A 24375-nucleotide genomic window follows, 5' to 3' on the forward strand; every position below is an offset into this window, starting at 1 on the left:
CAACAAGGTGCAGTCCCACAGCACCAAGAGACAAGCAAGCTGAGCAGGGTGACCACACCAACAGGTCCTACCACAGCCCAGCGAGCCTCAGGCAAGACAGTGTAACAAGCCAGGTCCAGGGTCCACCCAGGGCTTCCTAAGCAAGGCTGATCGGGACACTTAAAGCCATTAGTGCCCTCTGGGCCCTGACACAGTACACTTTGCTTGGGACTGTAACTCTTGGGTAGAATCACCAGCAGCCAGACTACCCTCATACAGCTTAAATTTGTGCCATGTACTACTTTCAAGATAATGCAATTTTTTACAAGACAAATTAATCCAAAGTCTATATTCTCGTTACATTCTGAACAGCAAGACGAGAGAAACAAGAATCAATATCAAGACTTTGTGTTCAATTAGTTTGTTCAGTGTTAGTTTTGATGTATGCTTGATACATCACACATGCTTAATACTCAAGTTTATATGGGTTTTCAGTCAGTTAACACTTCTCTGCCTAGAGACAATACTAACTATATTTTCCTGTGCATCAGAAATATGAATCTGTCTCAGAACTTTGATATCCTGAATCAGCAAAATAGGATTCCCAAAAGTGCTCTTGTTTTCTCCCTCTTCTCTTACTATCTCCTCATCATTTAAAGGTATTTTTTTCACCACTTAGGCAACATCTGTCAAAGCCTACCCAAGTGGCACCAAACCTGCTTGCTCAAACTAAATATGCACACATTGTATGTCAAAATAGACCTGTGCAAATGGCAGTATTGGTACAAGCATAGTGAGATGCTACAGAGATCTATTCTTTCAGCTTTGTAACTTCAGTAGGTTAGTGTTCTGCAGTTTACAGCTGACCTAATACTACCATCGTAACTTATTCAAGGAGCCACAAAATTTATAAACATTAATTTAACAGATACCGTAAGGTAAGTTATGGAAGACAATGAACACATACTTGCTGAAACTTAAGACAACAAAGGGGGTTCCAAGATCCTGCTGTTATGAATTCAGGCACATCTTTTACAGTCACAGTAAACTGATAAAAATTATGGATGAGTCCTCCTTTACTTGGCATTAATGATCATTTTTTTGTGTAAGAGTATATTTCTGCAATCAGTTTTGTTAGTAACCTAGACATTCATAACAAAAAAAAAAAAAGTTTGGGGGGCTATATTTATTAGAAAGCAATTTCTGCATATTTTCCAAAGTTGTAGTTTAAGATTCCTTGTCTAGAACTCCTGTCATAACACCACTGAACTGGGGACCAAACTCACAGTTCACTGAAGGCAGGGATAACTGAAAGAAGAAGGAGAAAAGAAGGGCATGGTAACTCTTGTATTCTCCCTCCTAAGTATCTTTTCCCCAAGCTTTCCTCCCCAACATCAAAGTTCTAATAACTAACCTTAGCACCACTGCTATTGACAAGAGTCCAAGACAAGCTTCTACCAGAAAAGTTGAAACATTTATAATACAGAACTTGCTGCAACAAGACAAGACACACATATTGATGAATTGGCACATGAAACCTCTGCCTTCTACTTGGCCATATTATTAAAATTGTAACAACATACTCTGTACGGTATAGTGCAAGAAACACTGTGAATTTTAATTACAGCAATTAATATGTCCATCACTTTGTTGTCTTTGGCATCTCCTGTTCTACAGCACTCTTCAGAAGGCTCTTGGCCTTCTCTGTCTCTGCTACTTCACCATATCCCAGCGTTAGACTGGGATTGAGGCCAGGGACCTTGCAACACTGAGCTAACTGTTCAGAGTGGAATTCCAGCAGCAGTCCCCAGAGTCCTTTAGCAGCCCCTTTTCCATGGACCTTCGTGTCCTGCTCTTCTCCTTCACTTCTTCCAAACCCTAATTCCCACCTCCACCCCAACCCTAAGCAGAAATCCAGCAGATGACCCCTCCACATCTTCAGGTAAATTAATTTTCAGCACGTTCCTTCGGCAGTCCCCCCTCAACAATGCATTACATTCCCCCTAGTTTACTTCTTCAATCAACCTGAACCCTAACCTGGGCAACTCTCCATTTCCCTCAACTATGAGCACCCACAGATGGAATTCTAGCAGCAGAACCCAGCTGAGTGGCTCTCCTCAGTCGCTTCCTCACCCAAATTCTAACCTGAAGCAGAAATTCAGGTGTCTGAGAAACTCAGGTTGTCCACATGAAAGCTACAGAAATATCCTATGTTGAAGGATAACCTGTGTTTATCAGACACTTGTCAAAAGACTACAGTCTTCTAGAAGACAGGGAACAAAGCCCAACAATTAAAGAAGCCCATTGTTGAGAGACATGATGTAGAAGCCAGATTCTTGCAAGGTTCTTAGAAATAATATTCGCTTAAATGAAACACGTTGAAAGGTGGAAATTACAGCACTGCAAGAGACTCCCAGTACAAAATCACATCCCTAAGGTTTCGTCCAAAGTTACAATATTGCCAATCCAGGACTGACTTTTGTATAAAATTTATGAATGCTCCATAATGTTTTTTGTTTACTCATTTATATATTTTTTCAGCACTCTGATCTTGTACAAAAGAAAAACAGAATTTACAGTTTTGCCAGAATTTCAGTTATTTTTTGGACCAGAAATTAATTTAACTGTAACTTTAGTAAGCATATTGCTAAAAAGATAAACCTAAATCTGACATTTTAGGATCTTTTCAGATGTGTTCCTTTATTTCCCCACAAACCCATAAGCAAGAAATAATGGATTCTTTTAATCTGCTAACAAAGGCAAGATCATAGGTAGTCACCAAGTAACTGAAAAGAGGCCCCAATATAAAACTGCAACCTACCCCCAAAGCACAATGCCCACGAGTATTTCACTGAAGCATGCAGAAAAGAGTCTGAGATACATAATTAGTTTTCATGTAGCCAAAGATAGACAGAAGCATTATTTCACTACAACTGACTAGAAATGCTCTGGCAGTACTGGTCATATAATGAATAAAATATTTTGAGGGTAAGAAATGGTACCTTACCTTAACATATTCCAAAGTAGGATCCAGAAGATTCTGATCTCTGTAAGAAAATGGGCGAGGAGGGAGGAAGGATAGACACACAAATAAAAAAACAAATGGTGAGTCCAAATATAATCTCATACTGAAGAGATGCATTCATATGAGCAACAGGCTACTAGCTCATGTTAAAATCCTCGTTAAAAACTGTGTGTTATAGGTAGATGGCCTATGCTACCTAACTTTTAACAAATATATAAATCACTGATTTGTTCTACAGGGACAGGTAGTGGAACCACTAGTAATTAATTTGGGAAACAAAGTTAATTACACAGATTTAAGCAAAGCAAAAACAATCTTGAAATGTCAACAGATGGCTGAAAATAGTTATATGACACCTAAAACATTTGAAATAAATTTAAAAGAGAGCTCTCCCAATGGCTTCTAAATTTATTTCTTTGCTTGTATGTTTTCCCATTTAAGCTACTTCTACTGATAGCATTGAGAGGGCTTTGCTAACACAAAACAGAAAGTAAAACATTCACTTTTTGTATAAACAAAGCTAAGAATTCATAGATTTGCAACAGCAGAATGTTTTATCTTACATTTGGAAAAAAAAATATGGTTCTTGCACTCTTAACAGTTCTCAAAATATCATAATTTCAACACTACAATTATTTGAGAGTCAGATAATCAAGTCATTGCCCTATTTTAAAAACAAGAGATCTCTTTGCAGATTTTCTATACATACAGTTGGCAAAGGGCACAGAAGCCTGTGTGAAGAGCCTTGTGATCAATTACAACTCTTTCCATAAATAGAAATAAAAATAAACACATATTTTCAAACAGTTTTGTGTATTTGTTTTTGCTTGAGAACTAACAGTTTAACAGAGTTTGCAGCACACGATCGGATGCTTTCTACAGAACTTGGGATGACATACATGGTGCTGCCTTAAATACAGACCCATAACAGGCACAATGAAAACCCTGCAAACTTACGGAGGGATCAGGAGCTTGTTACAACAATCAAGTTTGCCAGATGGACAACATATGCTCCATAAATTTTGAAACAGAATACTGTTTGGTGGAAGTTGTTATGACAGTGAAACACTGGAAATAAAACAAGCAGCTTCAGATATGTAGAAACTGGGTTACATTGGAATCAACCAACACAGAATACAGTCTCACAACTCCCTGTGTTGTTTTGAATGTAACTGTACGTGAAACTAAGTTATTATCTTATACTCAATTTTTAGTCTAGTTCCCTAACAGCTTATAATCCAGAATACCTATACAGAGGCAAACCAGAGCCCTCGCACTTCTTAGCTGTGCCGATAAATTATGGTGCTCAGCTGTTCAGCTGGTATCATGCGTTACTTCAAGCGTCAAATTCCATTCCCAGCTTAGTTTATAAAAACAACAACAACACTGCCAAATTCAATGGAAATATATTTTGGACCATCTGAAACTTCTTCCTAGCCAATATACAAAGAAGGGGCAGCTTCGTAACTGCATGCACATCAAATACGTACAAGCATACCAAAGAAAACAGGGTTAAAGACATAGGAAAAAAAAAAAAAGGGAAGTTTCTAAACAGAAAAAAAGTTTTCTTTCTCAACACTTTAGAAATCTGACTGGGAAAAAAATTCCATTCTCAATCAGTTCAGCAAAGTCATTAAGCATGGCTGAACTCTTCTCACATTTAAATGGTCTGTGGGAAGTAAGTTGTGCCAGTATCAAACGCTTCTGAAGAACTTTGCAGTGTAGTTCTTCACTTGCCTGTGGACTCTTTCAGGACAAAGGGTCTACCAGCATTGCATATGCAACACACTCCGAAAGAACGAACCTGATCAGTCAGGCTAACAACTAATTTACTTGCTTGCTTTGGCAGTGAACATGTTTTGTTATGGTCTGCATTTAGAAACTCCACTCCTGCAGACTAGCCTTGCTACAGACTCCACTGTTCCCACTGCCAGGTACAAGACAAAAGATCTTTAGTACAGATCAAGCCAAAGCAAAATGAAAGAGGTAGAAAAGCTCTAAGACAAAACAGTCTGTTTACTGCTACATAAAGGAGGAAAACTAGAAGAGAGAGAAAAAAGTGACCTACATTTCCTTCACCATCCATGTGACCAAAGTGCTTTGAAAATTTTGGCTTTAGGAGACGAATAGTGTAAAAAAATCTCTTCACAAATACTATAATATTTAATCTGGTACGCTATTACACAACAAATGTAGGAAATCCTGCAATTCACCACAAGCACAGGTTATACATAAAGATGTTTATCCTGTAAGCCCTATTCACTTCAGATACTTTTCTCTTACCAGATCGACTCCTCTCTCTCCCCATATTCCCTTGTTGTCTAAGTCTTCATCTTTATGCAATTTTTCTGAAGTTATTTTCAAGGAATGGTAACTTTCACTGATGTGCTATAACTAATAGAAAAGATTAACTAATGCATTTTCCTGCCAGTCAATTCCACCATAATACTGCCATATTATACGCAGAAAAACAGATTAAGCAGTTAGCCCCAATAACTAGGAACTAACCAAACAACTAGATCACAAAACTAACTCCTGAATCTCAGCTCTCTGTTAACAATAATGATGTGCTCCTTTATGCCATATGCTCCCAGTGAAGGAAATCTAGAATGTCAGGAACCTAATAAAAACATAAAGCACTTCTTTTCCTTTCCATTTTCCCCTCTCACGGAATATTAATAAAACCTCAATCAATGAACCCTCAATCTCACTTCTTGTGTTAGATGATCTGCAGAAAAAAACTAATACTTTCACACAACTATCAGATCAAATGAAAGGTACTTGCAGGCTCTGTCGCCTCTCAGATCAATTCAACTGAAGGTTTGTTTCAATAATACTAAGTTCTTCATCTTTCATCAGATTTTATTACATTTCAAGTAATGCTAATGTTTATCTTCATAATAAGCTTGACTTTACAGCTGTATTCATTTGCACCTGTTTACCTACAATGTGTATGTGTTAGAGTCTGCACGTGTCAAACATTACTGGGTAAACTGTGGGTTCACAGATTGGGTTTTATTACACATTTTGGCTTCCTAATAATCAGATAAGCCCTACTTCCATTCGGATAAAAGCACATTTAATGCAGAAAGATGTCACCTGGAACAGAGAAGTTTTCAGAACAGCTCAGCATAAGGTGTTGGGTAAGGGCTGCAGTAAGACACAAAGTATTGACTTCATGCTCTTCTCATACAAATTCCTTTCTGTGACAGAATGAAAGAAGGGATGCAAACACATCCCACATCCATTTTGGGTATATACATTGCTGCCAGACTCTATGACCTCATTTCAGGACGAAACAAAATCCCTTTCAGGCATTTTTTGCTCAGGTGGGGGGCAAAAAAAAAAGAAAAAGCACCTGACGATACATGTACTTAAGTCATTCTCCTGAACAGTGCAAGTCCTCTGTTGACCCTCCTCCACATGCACAAGGTCTGTGTGGAAACTGTAGTAGCATCAACACTCCTCCAGTAATAATTCATCACTAAAAGAAAGCAGTTAGCCATCACAGTCTTAACCTTCACCATTCTGAGGCTGTGCTAGCCAGAAACACATTCTCTCTAGCGCATCCCTACTGACATCTGACAACACCTTTCTCTGTGCTCCCTGATCTTGCAGACATATAACCCTTTAATTTCTCTCTACTAGTCCTTGGAAGCTATCTCAATTTCCTTTCAGTCCAGCTACAAGACTCTTCTTAGAATTATGGAGTTTTTTCCATATATGGGTTTCTTACTGATATTGTGCAGAAAATACACAGAGCTTGAAACTCGGGCATGGAGCTCCAGCAACCCTACAAAAAGATGAAGATGACAAGACAATAGAACATGTAGAGCTTCTCCTTTGCTTCCCTCTTCTTCCTCCAAAACAAAATCTGTTGCAACAGTGAAGAACTTGGTATCGTACCGGTTGGAAGCGACTGTCTATGAGCAAGTACTGATACCTTTGAACTCTGTGAGAACCAATGTAACTTCTCAGAAAATGAGGATTATCGCTACACACAGGCTCCTTCAAGCTACAGCTAAAGCTGACTGAGATGAGAAAAGGGAATGGAATTCAGATGTTACTGGATGCTATTCTTCCACTTCCCAACACCTCCAAATGACAGCCAAATGTGTGGGAAGAATTTAAAAAAAAATGCCTTTTGAAGTTGTCAACATCAGTAGTCATCAGCTAAAAGGAAGAAAAAATCCCTGTAAGCAACCCGAATTGCACTTCTGGTATGGCAGACTAAATACTGCCATACTGCCAGCTTCAAATCCTGCACTGATTTGAAGACAATGAGCAACCAAACATGAAAACCTGATAAAGAAAACATTGAAGTCTGAGTAACTAGTCGCTCTTTTAAAAATAATTGATAGAATTATTTACTTATACTTATAATTATATAATTATGTACTTATAATCAATGTTACAACAGAAAAGCCAAATCCTGGAGCTCAACCCCAAAACAAATTATTCAGTTCAGTGGGTGCAGGAGAATACCTAGAATCTCAGTAACTCACAAAAAGTCAGTCTTTTTTTTTTTTTTTTTTTTTCAAACTCTGAGGTCCTGTCCAATAGTCCTCTATAACACTGCTTCAATAAAGAACCTTTAAGCAGATATCCTGTAATCTTTAGTTGTTGATTCTGTGAAAACCTCCACCTTTCTACTAACAATTGTTCATTACCTCCTGTCATCAGCATCAGCTTTCTCCAGGCCTTTGGCATCCTCACAGACATACCAGCCACAATTATAAATCAGCTGTGATAACTTTAACAAAATTTCAGTGTAGACACAACAGTATTATCAGAGACGCCCAAATCCTCACCATCATTCAACTATCATATAGATATTCTTACAATGATGGAAACTGCTGAATGGCCCTGAAACAGCTTTGTGCTACTCCACACTTTTATAAATGTACCTGCAGGAAAAACATTAGGACACATTGCCAGTGCTTGATGTATAAAAGTATGTTTGTTTGTTTATTTTAAAGTGACCTTTGTTGGGAACATTTTCAAAAGCATCTCCTTTCTACTACACTGAAAGAGTGATCCTGAGAAGAAGAATCTTCTCAATAGTTCCAACACCAACAGTGCCTACGCCAAATTAGAGTGAAGACAATACAGGCTAAAAGGGAGCCTGAGAAACTGAAAATGTACCAAGCTGTTGTACAGCTGCTTACATAGACAGAACTGCTATAAAGAGACCAGACGGGATCAAACACCTTCTTCAAATTATGTCTTTGAAATCTCTCCATCTATGTAGATTTAAGAAATACACTACTACTTAAGTATGAAGGTGCATGTTTAAGCATGCTAGACATACTGTGTTTAAGTACACATGCTGCAAACTGACGTTATTTGTACTGTAAACTAGAGTAAAAGACCCAGTGATTTTATCCTCCAGCAGCTTCTGCTTCACACATGCACTCCTACTACATTCCTAAGGCCATTCCACCCTTCCCTCTACAGCTGCACACTGCCGCGGACATGACTCATTCAAACACCAGTGGAAACAAGTGCAAACTGCTATGACTAACGGCATAATGACCTGCAGCTCACACAAACAGTAGGGACTCTTAAGTAATTAAAACTCAAGAAAAGATACAATGTACTTTTCTCTGAATTAAATGAAATCTCAACTCATTGCTACTTGTTCAGAATCCCCCGGCAGAGACCACATTGCAGCGATTTACTTTTACCACTTCAATCGTCTGCATCCCCCCACTAGCTCCATTTTACCTATCACAGCCGAAAATCTACCCCATTTTCTTCTGCCTTTTCCAAACCAATTCCTTGTTCTGCACCACATACAGTACTGGTCTTTACAACCTGTTCAAAAGCTCAGACTAGGCACCCCCAATTCTTTACCTTTTATTTTCCTCAACATTTAGGAGTCCAAGAGCCAAAACTCTCTTCTTCAAAGCTCTGCCTAGATCTTCTGTTCCCAAGACTGTTACAATGTTGTGAAAGCAGTGGTTGGGCAGCAAGACTAGGACTCATCCAAAACAGTGCCTTTTTCTACAAATTTCTCTATATATGTGCTCTTGTCTGCCGACCTATACCTTCAGCTGGCAACTCCTTACAGTCAGTGCTTTAGTTGCTGAAGCTATTCAGAATCCAGATCTGCAAATTTTTAAGTCTTCAAAAATAATTTAACCTTACAAAATGAAAATGCACATTCCCAAAAGACCGACAAATGCTCAGTAGAATCACAGACTCCATCAACTCATCTGAAATTCATGTAAACGTAGGTAGTTCATTCACAAAGCATGGTTGTCACCTGGTTGATATGTCTTTCAGGAATATGTATTTGAACTGAAGCATAGGAAAGTTAATCCTTTGCTTTAGTACTGAATAAGATGATGGTGGGAGGAAGAACTGTCCTTCCTGTCTAATCCCTTACCCCAATTTAAGAAGCTCATGACATCAAATGGCTCTCTGCATTGGATATTGTGAGTGAGCACTAAGAATATATTGCCCTATGTGACACTGAACTACACTGGGGATTATTCTACTCAGTTTCACTGATTTCCTCCTAACTAAAATAAATTTATAATCCTGTACTGTGAGTGATCACTCATCTCCCTTCCCCAGCTCCCATCACCAAAACAGATTGTATATTGACAAGTTCGTACTGGTGAGTTGCAAAAAGCTCAGCACACAACCTCGAGAACATGCAACCTTAGCACATAAAAGTGGCAAAAAGTGGGCACAGAAGTGTTGTTCCTTTACTGGAGCTGGTTAGCAAATGTTAGGGATATTTGATTTTCATTTCATGTGTCTGTATGCTTCCATGTTAAGTGAACTGTTTTCTGCAGTAGTAGCTGAAATTCTTTAAACGCGGAAATGTCAAATTATCTTACTACCACAACAGACATGAAAAATCCACTGGCTCTACACAGTTTTTCAGCTTCAGGACAGAAAGACTGAAAATACCTTCAAGAACAACAAATTGTGAAGTGTACCAAAGCAGTTTAAGGTATTAAGAAGGATAGCAGTCATATGGAAGAAGAGGAGCTGTGAAGAATTGACTGTAGCTTCTATAATATTTTCAGATGCCAGAACATATCTCACAACCTATCATAAAAATACGTATCAGATGGTAGCATAGGAGAATTGCAATGCAGTGTACCTTTTGCTAACAAGTACCTCTTGCTGAAAGGAAGAAGTACAGCTACAAATGGTAATTTCACCCAGAAGGTGACAAATTAACAGGTGTCTTGCAGCATATATACAGTTGGTAAAACTTTTGATATAGAAATGGTCTATCATAATCTAAAAATACAAGGAGAGTTGTCCTAGTACAATACTATCATGAATTCTTTTGATTTACTGTGTTTTTAAAAAGAAGGCTTCTAAAATGATTGCTGCCCTGATTAAGGAAAGTGTTTACTAGAAGTAAGCACCTAAGAATAGGTAAGAAAAAAAGTGTTTTAAAATCATAGTTGCCTTTTTGCTACTCACTTTCTACCTGTCTTCATTCAGGGACTGAAAAGAAAATAGTCACTGTCACATCTGCAGGATTGTTGGTTGTGAGCCACAGGTACCAACATACTGTTGTCAGGCCCTGCAGTAGTCATGGAAAGTGGATCTTTATCGAAAGCATAAAAGGGGCAGAAAGGAAAATAAAGGGTCACATGTGGACAGAAGGCAAGCTGAGGAAGCAACACAATACTTGGTACAAGTGAATAGGGCTCTATGGAATCTTTACAGAAGAGACCAGGAAACAACAGCGCTAGGACAGAAACTTCGGGTGTGATGGAAGGAGGAACTCAAGAAACTTTCCATTATATACAGTGTCCTCTGCCCAAAGAAGAAATGGCCTGAAAAGACAGAAGTTTTCAGGAATTTTTTATAAAATGACATACACTTATTTTGGTTGAGGCTCTGAGGAATTTGGGATCAAGTTTACCTGGCAAGTTACTCATTAACAATAAGGTCCTGAACCCACACTTAATTTCAAAAAATGATATAACTGTGCCCATGTCATGCGGCACTTCAGTTCCTCTGCTCAGAAGCTGAAGAACTGGGATTTAATTAATCTCCAATACTGGAGAGATGGTCTCTTTTTGAGACATTTTGTCCTGTTCCCTCATCTCCCTCCACCAAGATCCCACACAGGCAGGCTTTTGATCACCGTGACCTGTGGCCAGGTTTCCAAAATCCCCATAAAACACAAGTGAAGCTTTGGTTCTGCAGGTCTATATCAAGCAAGCAAAGACAGCAGATGTGAGTATCAAACGGGAACAAAGGGGTGAAGTGTTGAGTAGAACTTCACAACAGAAGAATTCGACCCCGAAAATGGACAGAAGGGCTGGAAAGCAAAGGCAGACAAGCCAAAACAGAAATGACCCCCAGAAGTTAAAGGATAAGAGGATTTGGTACTGAATGTAAGCAGAGAGCATGAGCTACTCTCTGCTTATATAACAGAGCATTCCTTCCACCACAAACATCTACCAACTTTAGTGGGTAGCTCGATTCCATGACTGAGACTGCAGCAGTCAGAATGCAGGTGCATATGTGAACAGGACAGGTCAAGAGAAAGAATGGGAAATTCTGGGACAAAAAGCATGAAGCTTTGGCAACATCTAAGGAATCCTTCCTTTTGAAAAACCACATATGTGTGCATTGAAGAAGTCAGTGAGATATTCAGTAGCCCTAAATTCACCACACTTGTCTTACTGCTATTAAAAAACACAACCACAAACTCACAAACAGTGTGGTTCCGTTTTTTTTGGAAAACAAAACTCATACTAAGAGGAAGTTTCAGGCAGTACACCTGAACTTTTATAACTATTTTTACTTCAAAAATTCTGTGGGTTTATAAAAAATTCCTCCCCACCTTACCCTTAAATTTAGAGGGAACTGAAGATCATCTTCCTGTTAATCATGCTTCTTCTTGTTAATCTTCCTGTTAATCTTGCAAATATTTTCATACCTGTAGTACTACACTGTATTCTATAAACCCAAACAGTATTATTTATTTTTCTCCACACAGGAAACATGTAAAATACTTATTTTACTTGATATATTAAAATCTTAACTCGATAAAATTTTATTTTTATTTTCAAAGTGCACCTAACCATATGCTTTAAGTGCACACAAAGTATTCATATAAAAATGTAACATATTCAAATGAAAACTACCCAACAAATAACAGTTTCAAAATAATTTATTTACAAAATAAATGCTGTCTAAATATCTGACCCATCACATTCTCAGAACTCAAAGCAACACAGAATTTGCAGCATCTGGAGAAGCAAAACTGGCTGCAAGTTCTGAAAAGGAAGAAGCAAATCCCCAAACATTATGCTCCTCACCAAGTCCTGCCTTGCCAGCTCTTGTCCCTTATAAATCAACCATCAATTCAAGGACTTCAGCGGTCTCATCTATTGTGGTTAAGAGGAAAGGAAAAGTTTCAGAAGCCCAGAATCCAGCCATTATTTGCTTTATACCTCAAGAATAACACCTTGCTAACTTCCAAATGTACTACCCTCCAAGGACAAGGTCCTGCAGAGGACAGTGAGCCTGCTTAACTTTCTGATAATGAAGTCACCCTATTAATGTCAGTGGTACTAGTCAAGTTTAAAATTGAGCATATTTTTACTTTTTTTCCTGGACAGTTACATGAGACAAGTATGCAAGTCCCACCCAGCTAAACATGCAGAGCCTTGAAGATCAGAAATTTTGAAGAGTACGGAACATCCTAAACGACCAGATAAACTAATCTACTCTAGAATAACTCTCTGCTGCAGCAATAGAAAGTTCAATGCCAGATAACAGCACTTTATCTGAAATAACAGGGAAAAAAGCTGACAAGAACAAGAAGAGGAAAGAAGTGATGACCAGTACTCAACCCAAGAGTCTCAAGTCCAGCTAAATATACAGTTGGACACACCTATCATACTCTCACAACTACAGAAACAAGTGTATTCTTAGCATCTGTATGTAGATACTTAGGGCTAGTCTATACAATACATCTTAGTTTACAGGTTATTTGCCACATTTTGATCTTTTGCAACAGGGTTCGGGGAGCACTGGAAGACATCAGAGCTACTGGTTTGCCCATTTTCTGAGTGAAAGAATCAAGTTAACCACAACCTGACTCAGGTACCTGGCTATTCCTTCCGCTCCCCACAGCCACCAGATTCAATTTTTCTTTTTTAACATGCCTGAACCATGTTAAAAAAATACTGGATATGAACAGCTGTGTTTGAGATTTTGGTAGAGTGAAAAGAAACTGCTATGCCTTATCCACCTACAAAAAGGAATAGTTTGTAGCCACATCAATAAAACCAGAAGCAGTGTTATAGCTACAGTCACATTCAGGATGTTCAGCACAGCCAGGAATATATACAGCGCTTGAAAACACAAAATCAAGACAGGAGAAAAGGAGGAAAGAGTAAAATTACAGCTCTGTAGTTACAATTCTATGCTTCTACACATACAGACAGTTAAAAGCAAAGCTTTAAAAAAAGGGGGGGGGGAGGGGAGGAGGATATCTAATTCTGACCAGCTGGTAGGTTCAGAACCTCTCATGAACAGTGATAAAACAAAGCATCCAGAGCATTATATGTAATTTGGAGAAATGCACAAAGTATTTTGATTCCAAGCCACTTCCAACAGTACAGCCCTACTGTTTATCAGTGACTATTTTTGAAATGTCAGTATAGACAAAGAATGGAATTTGGAAATAAAAAATTTGTATTTGCAAGTGTGAACAGATGAAATGGTTACTGGAAAGACAGCTAGTACATAGGAATTAAACCAGCATATATTCATAAATGTTCTGTACAATAGGAAAAAGCCAATGTAAATTAAAGTCAACTTTGTTTGAAGGCTTTAATTAGCATGAAAATTTAGAGTGATCATTTCTGGCACATGGTGCACTTTAATACTTCCTAGGGGAAGGCTCAGCAGAGGGGAGATGGCGATTTAATGCAAATGTGTGACCACACAGTTTCCCCTAAAACATCCAAAGCTCTACTCTTCAAACAGTCCCATATTACACATACATGGCAAGGACAAGATTAACTTCTCTTTCTTTCCATCAAATGCCAGATTTCTCATACACATACTTTCATCAGTCAAGTATCTTTTCTAATGTCCTAGTTGGACACACGTGAAACACTGAGGGCTTTAAATAGGCTTGTCACTCTACAAACTGCATAAAAAACTAATAACCTCATTTGTGAGAAATTGTGTCTAGCTTTGATTTTACTGCTGTGCTAGATTACCCATCCTGAAATTTGTATCAAATTTCTTCAAAGCATCACAAAGATTAAAAAAAAAGAAAAAAAAAACAACAATGCCAACTTTGTGCAACTTTGGATCCCATTTCTGGCCTCTTGACCATTTACAATTTCACACCAGAGCTGTTATGAAACTGAATTTCTTTCACTTTATTTTGTTGCAAAGCCTTTTTGTTTCAACAGGAATACAGGCTGGAGTTTTTTACTATTACTTGGCAGACAACAGAGGTACTACCAGTATTGAGAAAGGAGTATCTTTTTTCTCTGCTTCACCATGCTTTAAACTGATTGTGAAGATGACATTTTATTAGCCTGATTCTTTACAAATACAATGTTGAAACTATCACACCATTTGCATTATTTCTCTCTTGTTCACAAAGCAACTTTGGAACTAATGACCTGTTTGACAGTGGGGTATCAGAAAGCTAAATTTCTTTCTCACAATTCCAAAAAACAAGTGGCTAGAGGCAGCAGAGGGAATGACTTCCTCCATGACAACTTGTTAAGACTGTGGCACCAGGTTCAAAACTTATTAGTCAGAGAATCCACATTAAAAAGCAGCGCTATGAATATCCTAACCATGGAAAAAGTCTGTGTTGATGTTTATTCTATACTAAGTACTGAAGCATACATGCAGCAGCACCCATGACTATGGACTTGATTTTCGTTTGTCTTTTAAAAGTACTAATTTCAACTCAAAACCCCAACGAGTGGAAAAACCGTCAGAATATGTCTTACACTCCTCTTTCTTCTGTCCCTAGTATATGGACTGGCATACCAATAATGGATAGTATATACGCAGCCCTACTGAAATTCAAACAAAACGTAAGCCTTGTATGAGAAACATGTCTTCTGGAATCAGGTTCTGTTAGTTTTTATGAAACTGTTAGATTTTTTCATTAGGAAGTTTAGGCACACAGAATAGTATAGCTGTAAGCTGCCAGACAATCCAAGAAGCATTACTTGTCTGCAATCACAGTGCCTTATGAAACAGAGTGCACAGTATCAATACTGGAATCTACTTTTGCTTTGAAATATTTTCAAAAGATTCTTTGTAAAAATCTATGCTCCATTCCATCTTCTTAACAACCCTCATAACTTCCTTGCACCTCTACAACCAGAAAACATGTAAGTATGTTCATATCAGAGCCAGTACCAGACCCACAGAGACGACTACTGCCTTAACCCAAGACTACACGGGTACTGTCGACCTCCAACTGAAATGATGCTGAATGTCAAAACTGGTCTTTGACAGCTGCCTTCACCACGACATTTGAACTTGCAAATGGTTCTGCATTGCTTTTAGGTCTTGTTTATCTGAGGGATATTTGGCTGCATTAATGAAAAAGCAAAGCATGAAAATGCCACAAGTCTGTTAAACTGGAATGTCAGTCAGGGAAAACCATAATCATACAAGTGCACAGGTAGCTCCAAGTGACACCATTTTTCCTGTTAATCCAATGTAAGTTCAAGGTTGTGATTTTAACATGAGTCTACAACTCATGATCTCTCTGACTTTTGCCCAAATGTAGGCACGACAAATCTTCCTAATAAGGACTGCAGACTTTTGAGCTGCTTGGTCACAGGAAAATTGAAGTGAGTTTGACATTTCAAATATTCATTTATTTGAAATAAAATATGCCTTGTAAGATCTATAGAAAGTTTAAAATTATGCAAATAATTGAGCTAGCATTGCCTGTGAAAACTAGAAAAGTATTGCGTGCAGGGGGAAGAACCACTTATTCTTCCCAAAACACAAGAATATAGAAAGAATTATTCCCTGGAAGAGACACCAGTCAAGGTAGCTGCACAAGACCATGAGTATCAGCATAGGGAAATGAAGCATCTGATACAGCAAATACAGCCAATATTCTTTGCCTCAGTAAGAAGAGTAAGAAAGATGTCTGGGCTGACCCCCTTCTTCATCCACACAAGTGTGAAACTTTAATAATTACAAAGAGCTTGAAAATTCTGGGTTTCCTGACAGCAGCCACAAGATGCAGGCCAAAAAAAGACTACAGGTTCTAGCAACAGACATGCATTTGAACAATTTTTCTTTTAAATAAATGTATCATAGTGTAAATTGAAGCTAATTAAACAAAGACAATGCATGGACCAGGTGTCAAAGGGAAATTCCCACTGTGCTTTATTTAGTTTAATTGTCAACATCAGATAATAGTTGTGGATGCCCTCTCCCTGGCAGTGTTCAAGGCCAGGCTGGATGGAGCTCTGAGCAACCTGATCTAGTGGAAGGTGTCCCTGCTCATGGCAGGGGGGTTGGAACCAGATGATCTTTAAGGTCCCTTCCAACCCTTACCATTCTATGATCTCCAGTCCCTGCCATAGGGCTGTTCTCTGGGCTGTCCTTTGGGAAGGGGATTGCAATGGACAGAGCGCAGTGAGTGCCGCTACAGGTGGCCATGGTAAGTTCCAAGATTACCCATTTTCGCACTGACAGCTGCGAGCAATGGTGAGATTTCAAGGGTTGAGGCAGTGGGAGAAAGTATACACAGTTGTGAAACGTGGTGCAAATTATCACAAGACGTGAGAAAAAAAATGACAAGAGCTTTACTGCCGGCATATTCTGAGTAGCAGCATTTGTCCCTGCTCATCACAGGAGAGGTTGGACTAGATGACCATCAAAGGTCCCTTCCAACCCAGACCATTCTATGATTCTACACACAAGCAGCTTTACAATTTTACAGGCTAAAATAAGAATTCTCTCTTGAAAGTTCTTACCTGAGCCAAGAAAAATAACTTTCAAGAACTTTCAGAAGCTCAGCTGCTTCTAACTTTGGCCATTTAATCATTTCCAGGAGACTAAAAATCACATACAGGCTTTCTTAAGACAGAAAACTTTTTTCCCCTTGAACTAACTAGCACAGGTGTACATTCCCAAACCAAACAGAAGAGAACACAACCTTGCTGTATTAATTAGTTGTTGCAACACTAGAAGAGTGCTTTTGTACATTGTAATTTTATTCTTCCACGTTAATCCAGAAGATAATAGAAATTCCATAAAGACAAACTATTTCTGGTCATGTAGATGTAAAAAACCTGACAATATAATCTACAAATAAATTACTATACATACACTTCATCTTGGTAGCTGTAATATAAGATAGGAGAAAAATTTCTGGAAAGCAGAAGAGTTCCATTAGGGAATGGCATAACTCATGATCTTCTTCCTATTCTCCTTGCTTTGGCTTATTTTTTGTTCCACAGTATTATGTATTTACATATTAAAGATTATAATGTTATCATAGTCATATTTTTTAAATCAGAATTAACCAAACTTAAACTATGACATGCCTGAGTCACAGTTCAGTACAATCGGATCCATGTGTGCACGAACACTGTAATCCTAATGACTCTTAGTTCTGGTCTACTGACATCAAACACAGCACTTAGTTTGAACAATGCATCATGAAAAAGTTTGATTAAAATGTGCGTACACACTTTAAATTTTTGTAAACAGCATTATAGCAATAAAAGACTGATTTACTCCTGAATGAGAACATCCATGTAACATTTTACTATTTCACAAGTTCCTACACTGAAATAAAAATATTACAGGGTTTTTTTGATAAAACTCTGATAAGGTAACACAGACCTCCCTACACTATTAGTCCCAAACAATCTCAACGTGACTGTAAGCATTAGAGTGCATACCTCAGCATATACGGCAGAATGCTTACGACAGGAAAATCAGACTTGCACTCTCAATTTTCTTTTAAATATACTAATGAAAGGTGCAGAGTCATCCCAAGAAGACTCAACAAGTGACATATTTGCTGACTGTCAAGTTGGTAGTGTGTTCTGCTCTAATGCGACTGGCCTGTGAGGTCACGGAGCACAGCGTATAGAGATCCATTGTAAAAGTTAAAGACAGCAGAAGTTAGAAGTTGTTACCACAGACTTCTGTGTGTTTTAGCAGAACAATTGGAAGATCAAACACAGGAACAGCACTTGCTGCTATGACTCAAAAGACACAAATTCTATTAACTGGCTGCACTAACAACATCCTTTGAATCTCTTACTATTTTTAAAGCATCATGTTTCAATTCTGATCAGCCAGAACTTCTTGACATTTTCCTCTCAAGCATTCTGTACTTACTGCTTGTGCAAAAGTGTTCTTCACAGGACAAGGAAAGTTAGCAGTTACAAGTATAAATATATTTAATATGGAGGCTTTAGTCTCTCAAGAAAAGAAAACATCTCTTGGAAATCATGTTTAGTAACTGCTCTTGAGAAGAAAGACATAAGATAAAACTTCAGTGTATACCACCATATTCTTTTTATGGCAGCAGCCCTGGCTGCTTGTGTTCTCTGAAGTATGCAAACCAAAGAAGCAAATTATGCTAAAAAGCCAGTTCATGTCAGCAGGTACATCTCGGAGATCAGTGTCAAAGGAATACTAAACACACTGAAGTCCTTTCTTCTTTCAAAGTGAATGGGGTATAGAGAAGACAGACTTATTTTCAAGCAAGACGAAAGCTTGATCCTGTATGCCGCAAGCAAAAAGCATACAAAGACCACTCTACGTACACAACCCCACATAATTAGGACCACCCTTCCCTCACAAGATTTGAGAACAAGAAATCTTATAGTGATGGACACAGCAAAATTATAAATCCCAATTCAGAAGTTGTCCTTTGGTTATCTTTTCTCCATCTTTAACTCTGTCACTCAAGCAGCCTAACATTCTCATCTTTGTGCCTTTAACGGATTACTGCATTACACTGAATCATTCTTGTGTAAGCTGGGTATTTTTTCCCCATTTTATAGACCTCAATATCAGAACAACAAAAAAAGTCACTTACAAAATTAATTACTTTTTTTGTAAGCAGCAAAATAACAGCGATGATAACAGACTCCCGAAAGAAATGCTAGTTACGAGAGCATAATTCTTTCTCAAGAGTCATGGATGTTATAACCAGGAAGTCAGGCAAGAATCACGAACAGGGATAATTTGCCATTAGCTCAGTGTATGCTGGGTTCCACTGAATCTTCAAGAAAACCAGCTCACATGTAGCTCTAGGTTGGAGGCAGCTGGAACACCACTCCTTTTCCTCTACACTCCATCTGTACAAGCACTGAATCCAAATCAAGTTTCAACAGTTTGACTTCTTGGTTAAAACTGCTCTGTTAGAACAATGCAAAGGGTCATTTCAAAGCAATTCAGTGACTTTTAAATGTTTCCTCCATGGGAATGGTACATGCAATGCTACACCTTTTAAACATTCAGAGGCAAGACCCTAGTGCTTAAAAAATATTTCTGAAAACTACAGATGTCAAAAGAAAGACTAAAAATTCAAATCATTAGGATCCCACAGAAAGAGTGGTATAGAAGGACAGTTCAAACAGGTATGAGTATTTAACAGCCCATATACTGATTGATCTTGTTGCAGAAGGAAAATTATTTTGAAGCCTGAGCTATTCAGTAAGTCAAAAAAAGAAGACATTCTCAGAATTCCTGAAATCTATGAATCCAGTTCATTCCTCTCCCTCCCCACCCCACACGTATTTCACACTGGTTTTTGTTTGGCTTCTTCCATCAAGACCCAAATTGAGTACTAGGGAGAGAAATCAATCCCTGTTAGAATGCAGAGTTATAATAAGCAGCTGCATCTTTAACTGAACATTTAATGGTCTAGAAAAATACATAATAGTTCCTATGCAACAAACATATGTAAACTAAGGTTTTACAAGGTACCTGGCATGGAGTTTGTTGCTCTTCCCATTTTGCGAGGGGTACTCTTCTATAACATCCTGTACAAAAGGTGGCTGCTGCCGGTGTGTTCTGGTGTACGGCAATGTTCCCAAGTGGCTAAACATATCACAAGACCTAGTAGGAATTGTCCCCTTCTTCTTCCTGGGGAGAGTGCCATGGATAGAGATGTCTTTAAAGGAGTCTGAGCGATGCTCAACTGGCGAAGGTTTAGTGGTCAAAAGGTCCATGGAAGAAGCTAATGAGAACTGGTGGTTCACTGGGCCATTTCGGGGAAGACATGAAACTTTTCCTGCAGCTAACATTTTCGGTTCTGGAAAAACAAAAACAAGATTTATCACAGCGCATCAATCATCAAAGCCCCCCCTTTAATGGAAGTTAAATAGCCTGAGGAACAAAGGCATCTAGAACTGAACTTCTGCTTTGCTTTGAGGCAGTTGGATACTTCAAGATGTAGCCTGTATTATAACCCAATCGCGTTGCTCCCAACTGCACGTCAAGCACATGTGCATATTAACTTTTATACATGCGAAAAGTCACAACAAAAAACAACCGATCTGGACACACATTCAAGAGCAGGCCCTGAGCAATTCTCCATGTTTATCCACAAAGTTCCTCCTTTTTGTTCCTTTACATCCTCTGAAGACTCAGAAAGGACACTACAGCTTGTTTGGAAGAATAAGTTTCTAAACCCAGCAGTTGGCACACTGAGGAAAAAAACATTTCTGAAGAGTCTTGCTCACATAACAAATCTAGCAGAGAACTGGTCGCATATTTCTAACAGGCTGTAAACTAAAGGGCTCTACCCAAGATAAGCACAGGAGCAGATGACTGGAATTCTCTTCTTCAGCACGCACAGCCTGCTGGCTCAAAGCACTGTTGACATTAGGGATTTGCATAACTGTCAGTCTCTTGTACAATCAATTATAGCCTGCCGTACAGTACAGGTTTTTCTATTATCATGAGCAAAAAACTCTGTAAGACAAACACTTCAGGCACATCAACAGAGTGTTGTTCTGTGCCTCAAAAAATGCTGCCTTGTGCTCACTTTATAGGGTTCTGTTACAGAAGACAGGCTGTCTTATCCTATCCGTTTATAGTAGCCTGCAAAAACCACTCTGTGGAACATACACACAGACCTAAAGGTCAGCCAGTCCGACACTACTTAACCTAGGTGGCAGTCAACCAGGTGCCTCCTATAAAAACTGGAAAAACCACAGGAGCAGCAGAGATTGATATGAAATCAGAAAGCAGAAGAGCTTTTGGAAATCACAGTTATGGGCAGGGAGAATCTGTTCTGACCTTGGCCAAGCTTCGTGCTGAAGAGTAGCACCCTGAAGGCCCAGCAGCCTGGAAGTCAGCTGCTTACAGCAGCACAAGAATTCCTCTGGTTTTCAGGAATGCACAGGTGTTGCAAGGAAAACAGAGCTGCCCCTATAGTCTTCCTGCTCCCTTCCCCAGCCTCGGCATCACAGGTACTATCGAAGCATTGCTGCGCTGAAGCTACTATTAATTCTATTCTGAGGTTAGCATAACAGGCTTAGTTTTACGGTAACGCTAAAGTTGATCTCAAATTTACAGAAGAATTCTGCTATTTCCTGTCAGCTGCATTGCAGAGATTCACAGCCTGGATAAGGTTTCTAGATTTCAGTGACAAATCCCTTCCTAAGTCTCCCTTCTTGAAGGTCCTACAATAAATACTCATTAATTACAGATGATAAATAATATTTACATTAATTTTTTTAATCTTCAAATTTCCAAGGCTCTGTCTGAGCACAGCTACTATGTACTACAGTAGAAAAGCTTCTGGAAATAGCACCTGTTTGACTTTGGTCAGATTTCCTGTTGAAAGGAACAGAAACGAGTGGAGAAGTTAATAAGAACTGATATTTTAGTTACACAGATCCAAATGAAATTTGAAATCCTAAAGAAAACAAACCACCCTCTCACAAAAAATCATAAATTATCATATGGGCCCTTGATGTAAAATACTAAATCACCTCTCCATTTATCAGGTAGTTTGAGGACACAGTTTCTGCTGGCTAGTATTAAAAAAAACAAACACATAATTATTTTCAAAATAAGTTTTAAAAGTGCTGTGAAGTCAGTTTTGCACTACAATTGTTCTAAGCAAAACAACTGGTCCAGAGATACAATGCTCTAAAATGCAAATGCTTACCATATAGCTAAAGCAAACTGACAGAGCTTGTTTCCAGTAAATTCAGCTTTATTATTAGAGAGGAATAATAAAAATTACCTCAAACAATAGGGGGGAATAAAGCTTCTCAGAATTCACACAATCATTTGAAAACTCATCTTAACGCATTTACTATGACCAATGAAAGCTTCGGTTAACACCAAATGAGTCCACGATAGACTTACAATGACACTAAACTGTCAACCACTTCATGCCTGAGAATCCATAAAGATAGCTGGGAATTCCCTCTCCTAACCAAATCACAGGACACTTGGTCAGACAATTATAGCAACCCAGTAGGTTTCTAATCCAACAGTCTGAGAATTTTCAGCAAATAAACAGTGACCCTCTGAAATGTAGCATTCCCCATTTAACCTCCCCTCCTAAGAAGCCTGTCTTAAGAAAGAAAACCAAACTCCCTCAGTTATGTCCTTATCATTGCACTTTTTAAGTCCCTCTCAGTAACATCCCACTATTTACAAATTCAATATTCAATCCTCAAATCCACACCTGAGTTTTGTTTCGAGGAATCAAGTTAGAGTTCCAAAGTTAGCACGAAATACCTACATTCAAGAACTTGCAAGACACTTCGCCACAATTATGTGTGTACAGAAGCTCGGAGAATATTTTGAGCAATCCTCCCTGCAAAACCCCTCCAAAAAAAAAAAAACAAACCCCAACCCAAAACCCCAAAACAACAGGTCTCCTAACCTCTACCCATAAATTTATCTACTTGCCTATGTGCTGCTGCACTATGTATTCTTCACAAATGTAAACAAAGAACTACAACAATTAGTTCAGTAACAAAAGTCCTGCCGGCCAAACTATCCACACAGCCTCTTCACCTGAAGACTCTGGAATGTCTCAAATACTTTAGCATATGATTCAAAGAATGTTTGACTTCACTAGATACAGAAACACTGAAAATTTTGCTCCCTAAGAGACAGCGCTCTCTGAACATCTGTCACCATGCAATCAACAGCGGAAACAGAAATTATAGCAGAATGATAGCCCAAAAGGACCTGAAATTTAATTGTACACATTCCTATTTGTCAAAATACAGCATCTAACAGAACAGAGCACTTGGGAAGTCACGGAAATTTCCCCTAACTAGATGCAAACAAGTTTGACTCATGCCACTACAACGTTAAAAATGCTAGGCGAATTTGTATTTATACAGAGAGTGGCGTTTCTCTTCAGTCTGTAATTCGGTAAAGTATACAGGAATGGAACTGGCAGGAGTCAGACTGTGAATTCGGAGAACTGGAGGGCATGAAAGGTTTCCAGGTAACTTCTGACATGTCGTGGTTTTTTATTACGAATGAGGGTGAGGAAATACAAACTAAGAAGTCTTTAAAATCAACATGGCATTTAGGAAATGAGATTGCACATACAATAAAATACATGGTGGGCAAAACCAAAAATGCACCAAGTTCTAATTCGATGGGGTGTGCATCTCTTCACACCATTGCTCAAAACAAAAAAGAACCACATGAACAATGAAACAGATCACCTTCGCTTCCCCAAAACAACAAATAAAATATCCTTCTACTCACGCCCTCTTGGCTTTGGGATGCAAACACAAACTTTCTGGCTCAGCTTGTCTTCATGAAAACTTTCTGATGTTCACACAGTCTGAAGAAGTGTTCTGATGGTTCGTTCGACCTGATATAGGTACAAGAACAAACGCCCCTTCCATGCCACATCAACACAACGAGCGAGAATGGCTGCTGCTTTGTTGTTTCAATACATTGGAGGAGGGGAAGTTAGGGAAAGGGAAATCTCCAGTTTGGCTTCAGAGATTCATGAATGACATAACCAAGTCCAAGGCTGTACATGCTCATAAAAGGAAAAAAGCCTCATAAAAGGAAACAGAAAAACAATTTCAGAGTTCTGAATCAGACTCTCCAGCTATCTCAAAAGTCTGAGTTATATATAAACCAGTTTCGGACATTAGAAGATTCACACTTCTCTCAACGTGGTCTGAAAGTTGATCTGCAGTGCTAAGTTACTTGGCACATTTGCATGCACTATGCAGATGCACATAGGAAATAAGCAAAGTGATCAACCTTAATGGTGAAGAAAGTCAAGTTCAGGACAAAAACCAGATTGATTTCCATGGATTTCATTTTTGTGTACTAACAGCATAAGTTAAGGAAACAGAAAAAGCAAAAGCATGACTGAAAAGGAAGAAATACAGTTA

General features: G+C 38.6%; 1 protein-coding gene across 7 annotated transcripts in view; it reads right to left on the reverse strand.

The window, feature by feature from the left end:
- Positions 1 to 24375, reverse strand: part of BCAR3 (BCAR3 adaptor protein, NSP family member) — a 78840-nt gene that overhangs the window by 37834 nt on the left and 16631 nt on the right. For 4 of the 7 annotated variants that reach the window (XM_075424933.1, XM_075424935.1, XM_075424936.1 and 1 more), the window contains exons 2-3: positions 19961 to 20288; positions 2987 to 3026 (exon numbers count right to left, since the gene is read on the reverse strand). In XM_075424933.1, coding sequence (XP_075281048.1) covers positions 2987 to 3026; positions 19961 to 20280 — 360 coding nt within the window. In that variant the 5' untranslated portion in view covers positions 20281 to 20288. Of the gene's footprint in view, positions 1 to 2986; positions 3027 to 19960; positions 20289 to 21707; positions 21818 to 23728; positions 24031 to 24375 lie in introns of all 7 variants that reach the window. The other 3 variants (XM_075424930.1, XM_075424931.1, XM_075424932.1) reach the window with 3 other exon arrangements.

This window comes from Opisthocomus hoazin, chromosome 6 (assembly GCF_030867145.1).
Source record: "Opisthocomus hoazin isolate bOpiHoa1 chromosome 6, bOpiHoa1.hap1, whole genome shotgun sequence".
Lineage (NCBI taxonomy): Eukaryota > Metazoa > Chordata > Aves > Opisthocomiformes > Opisthocomidae > Opisthocomus > Opisthocomus hoazin.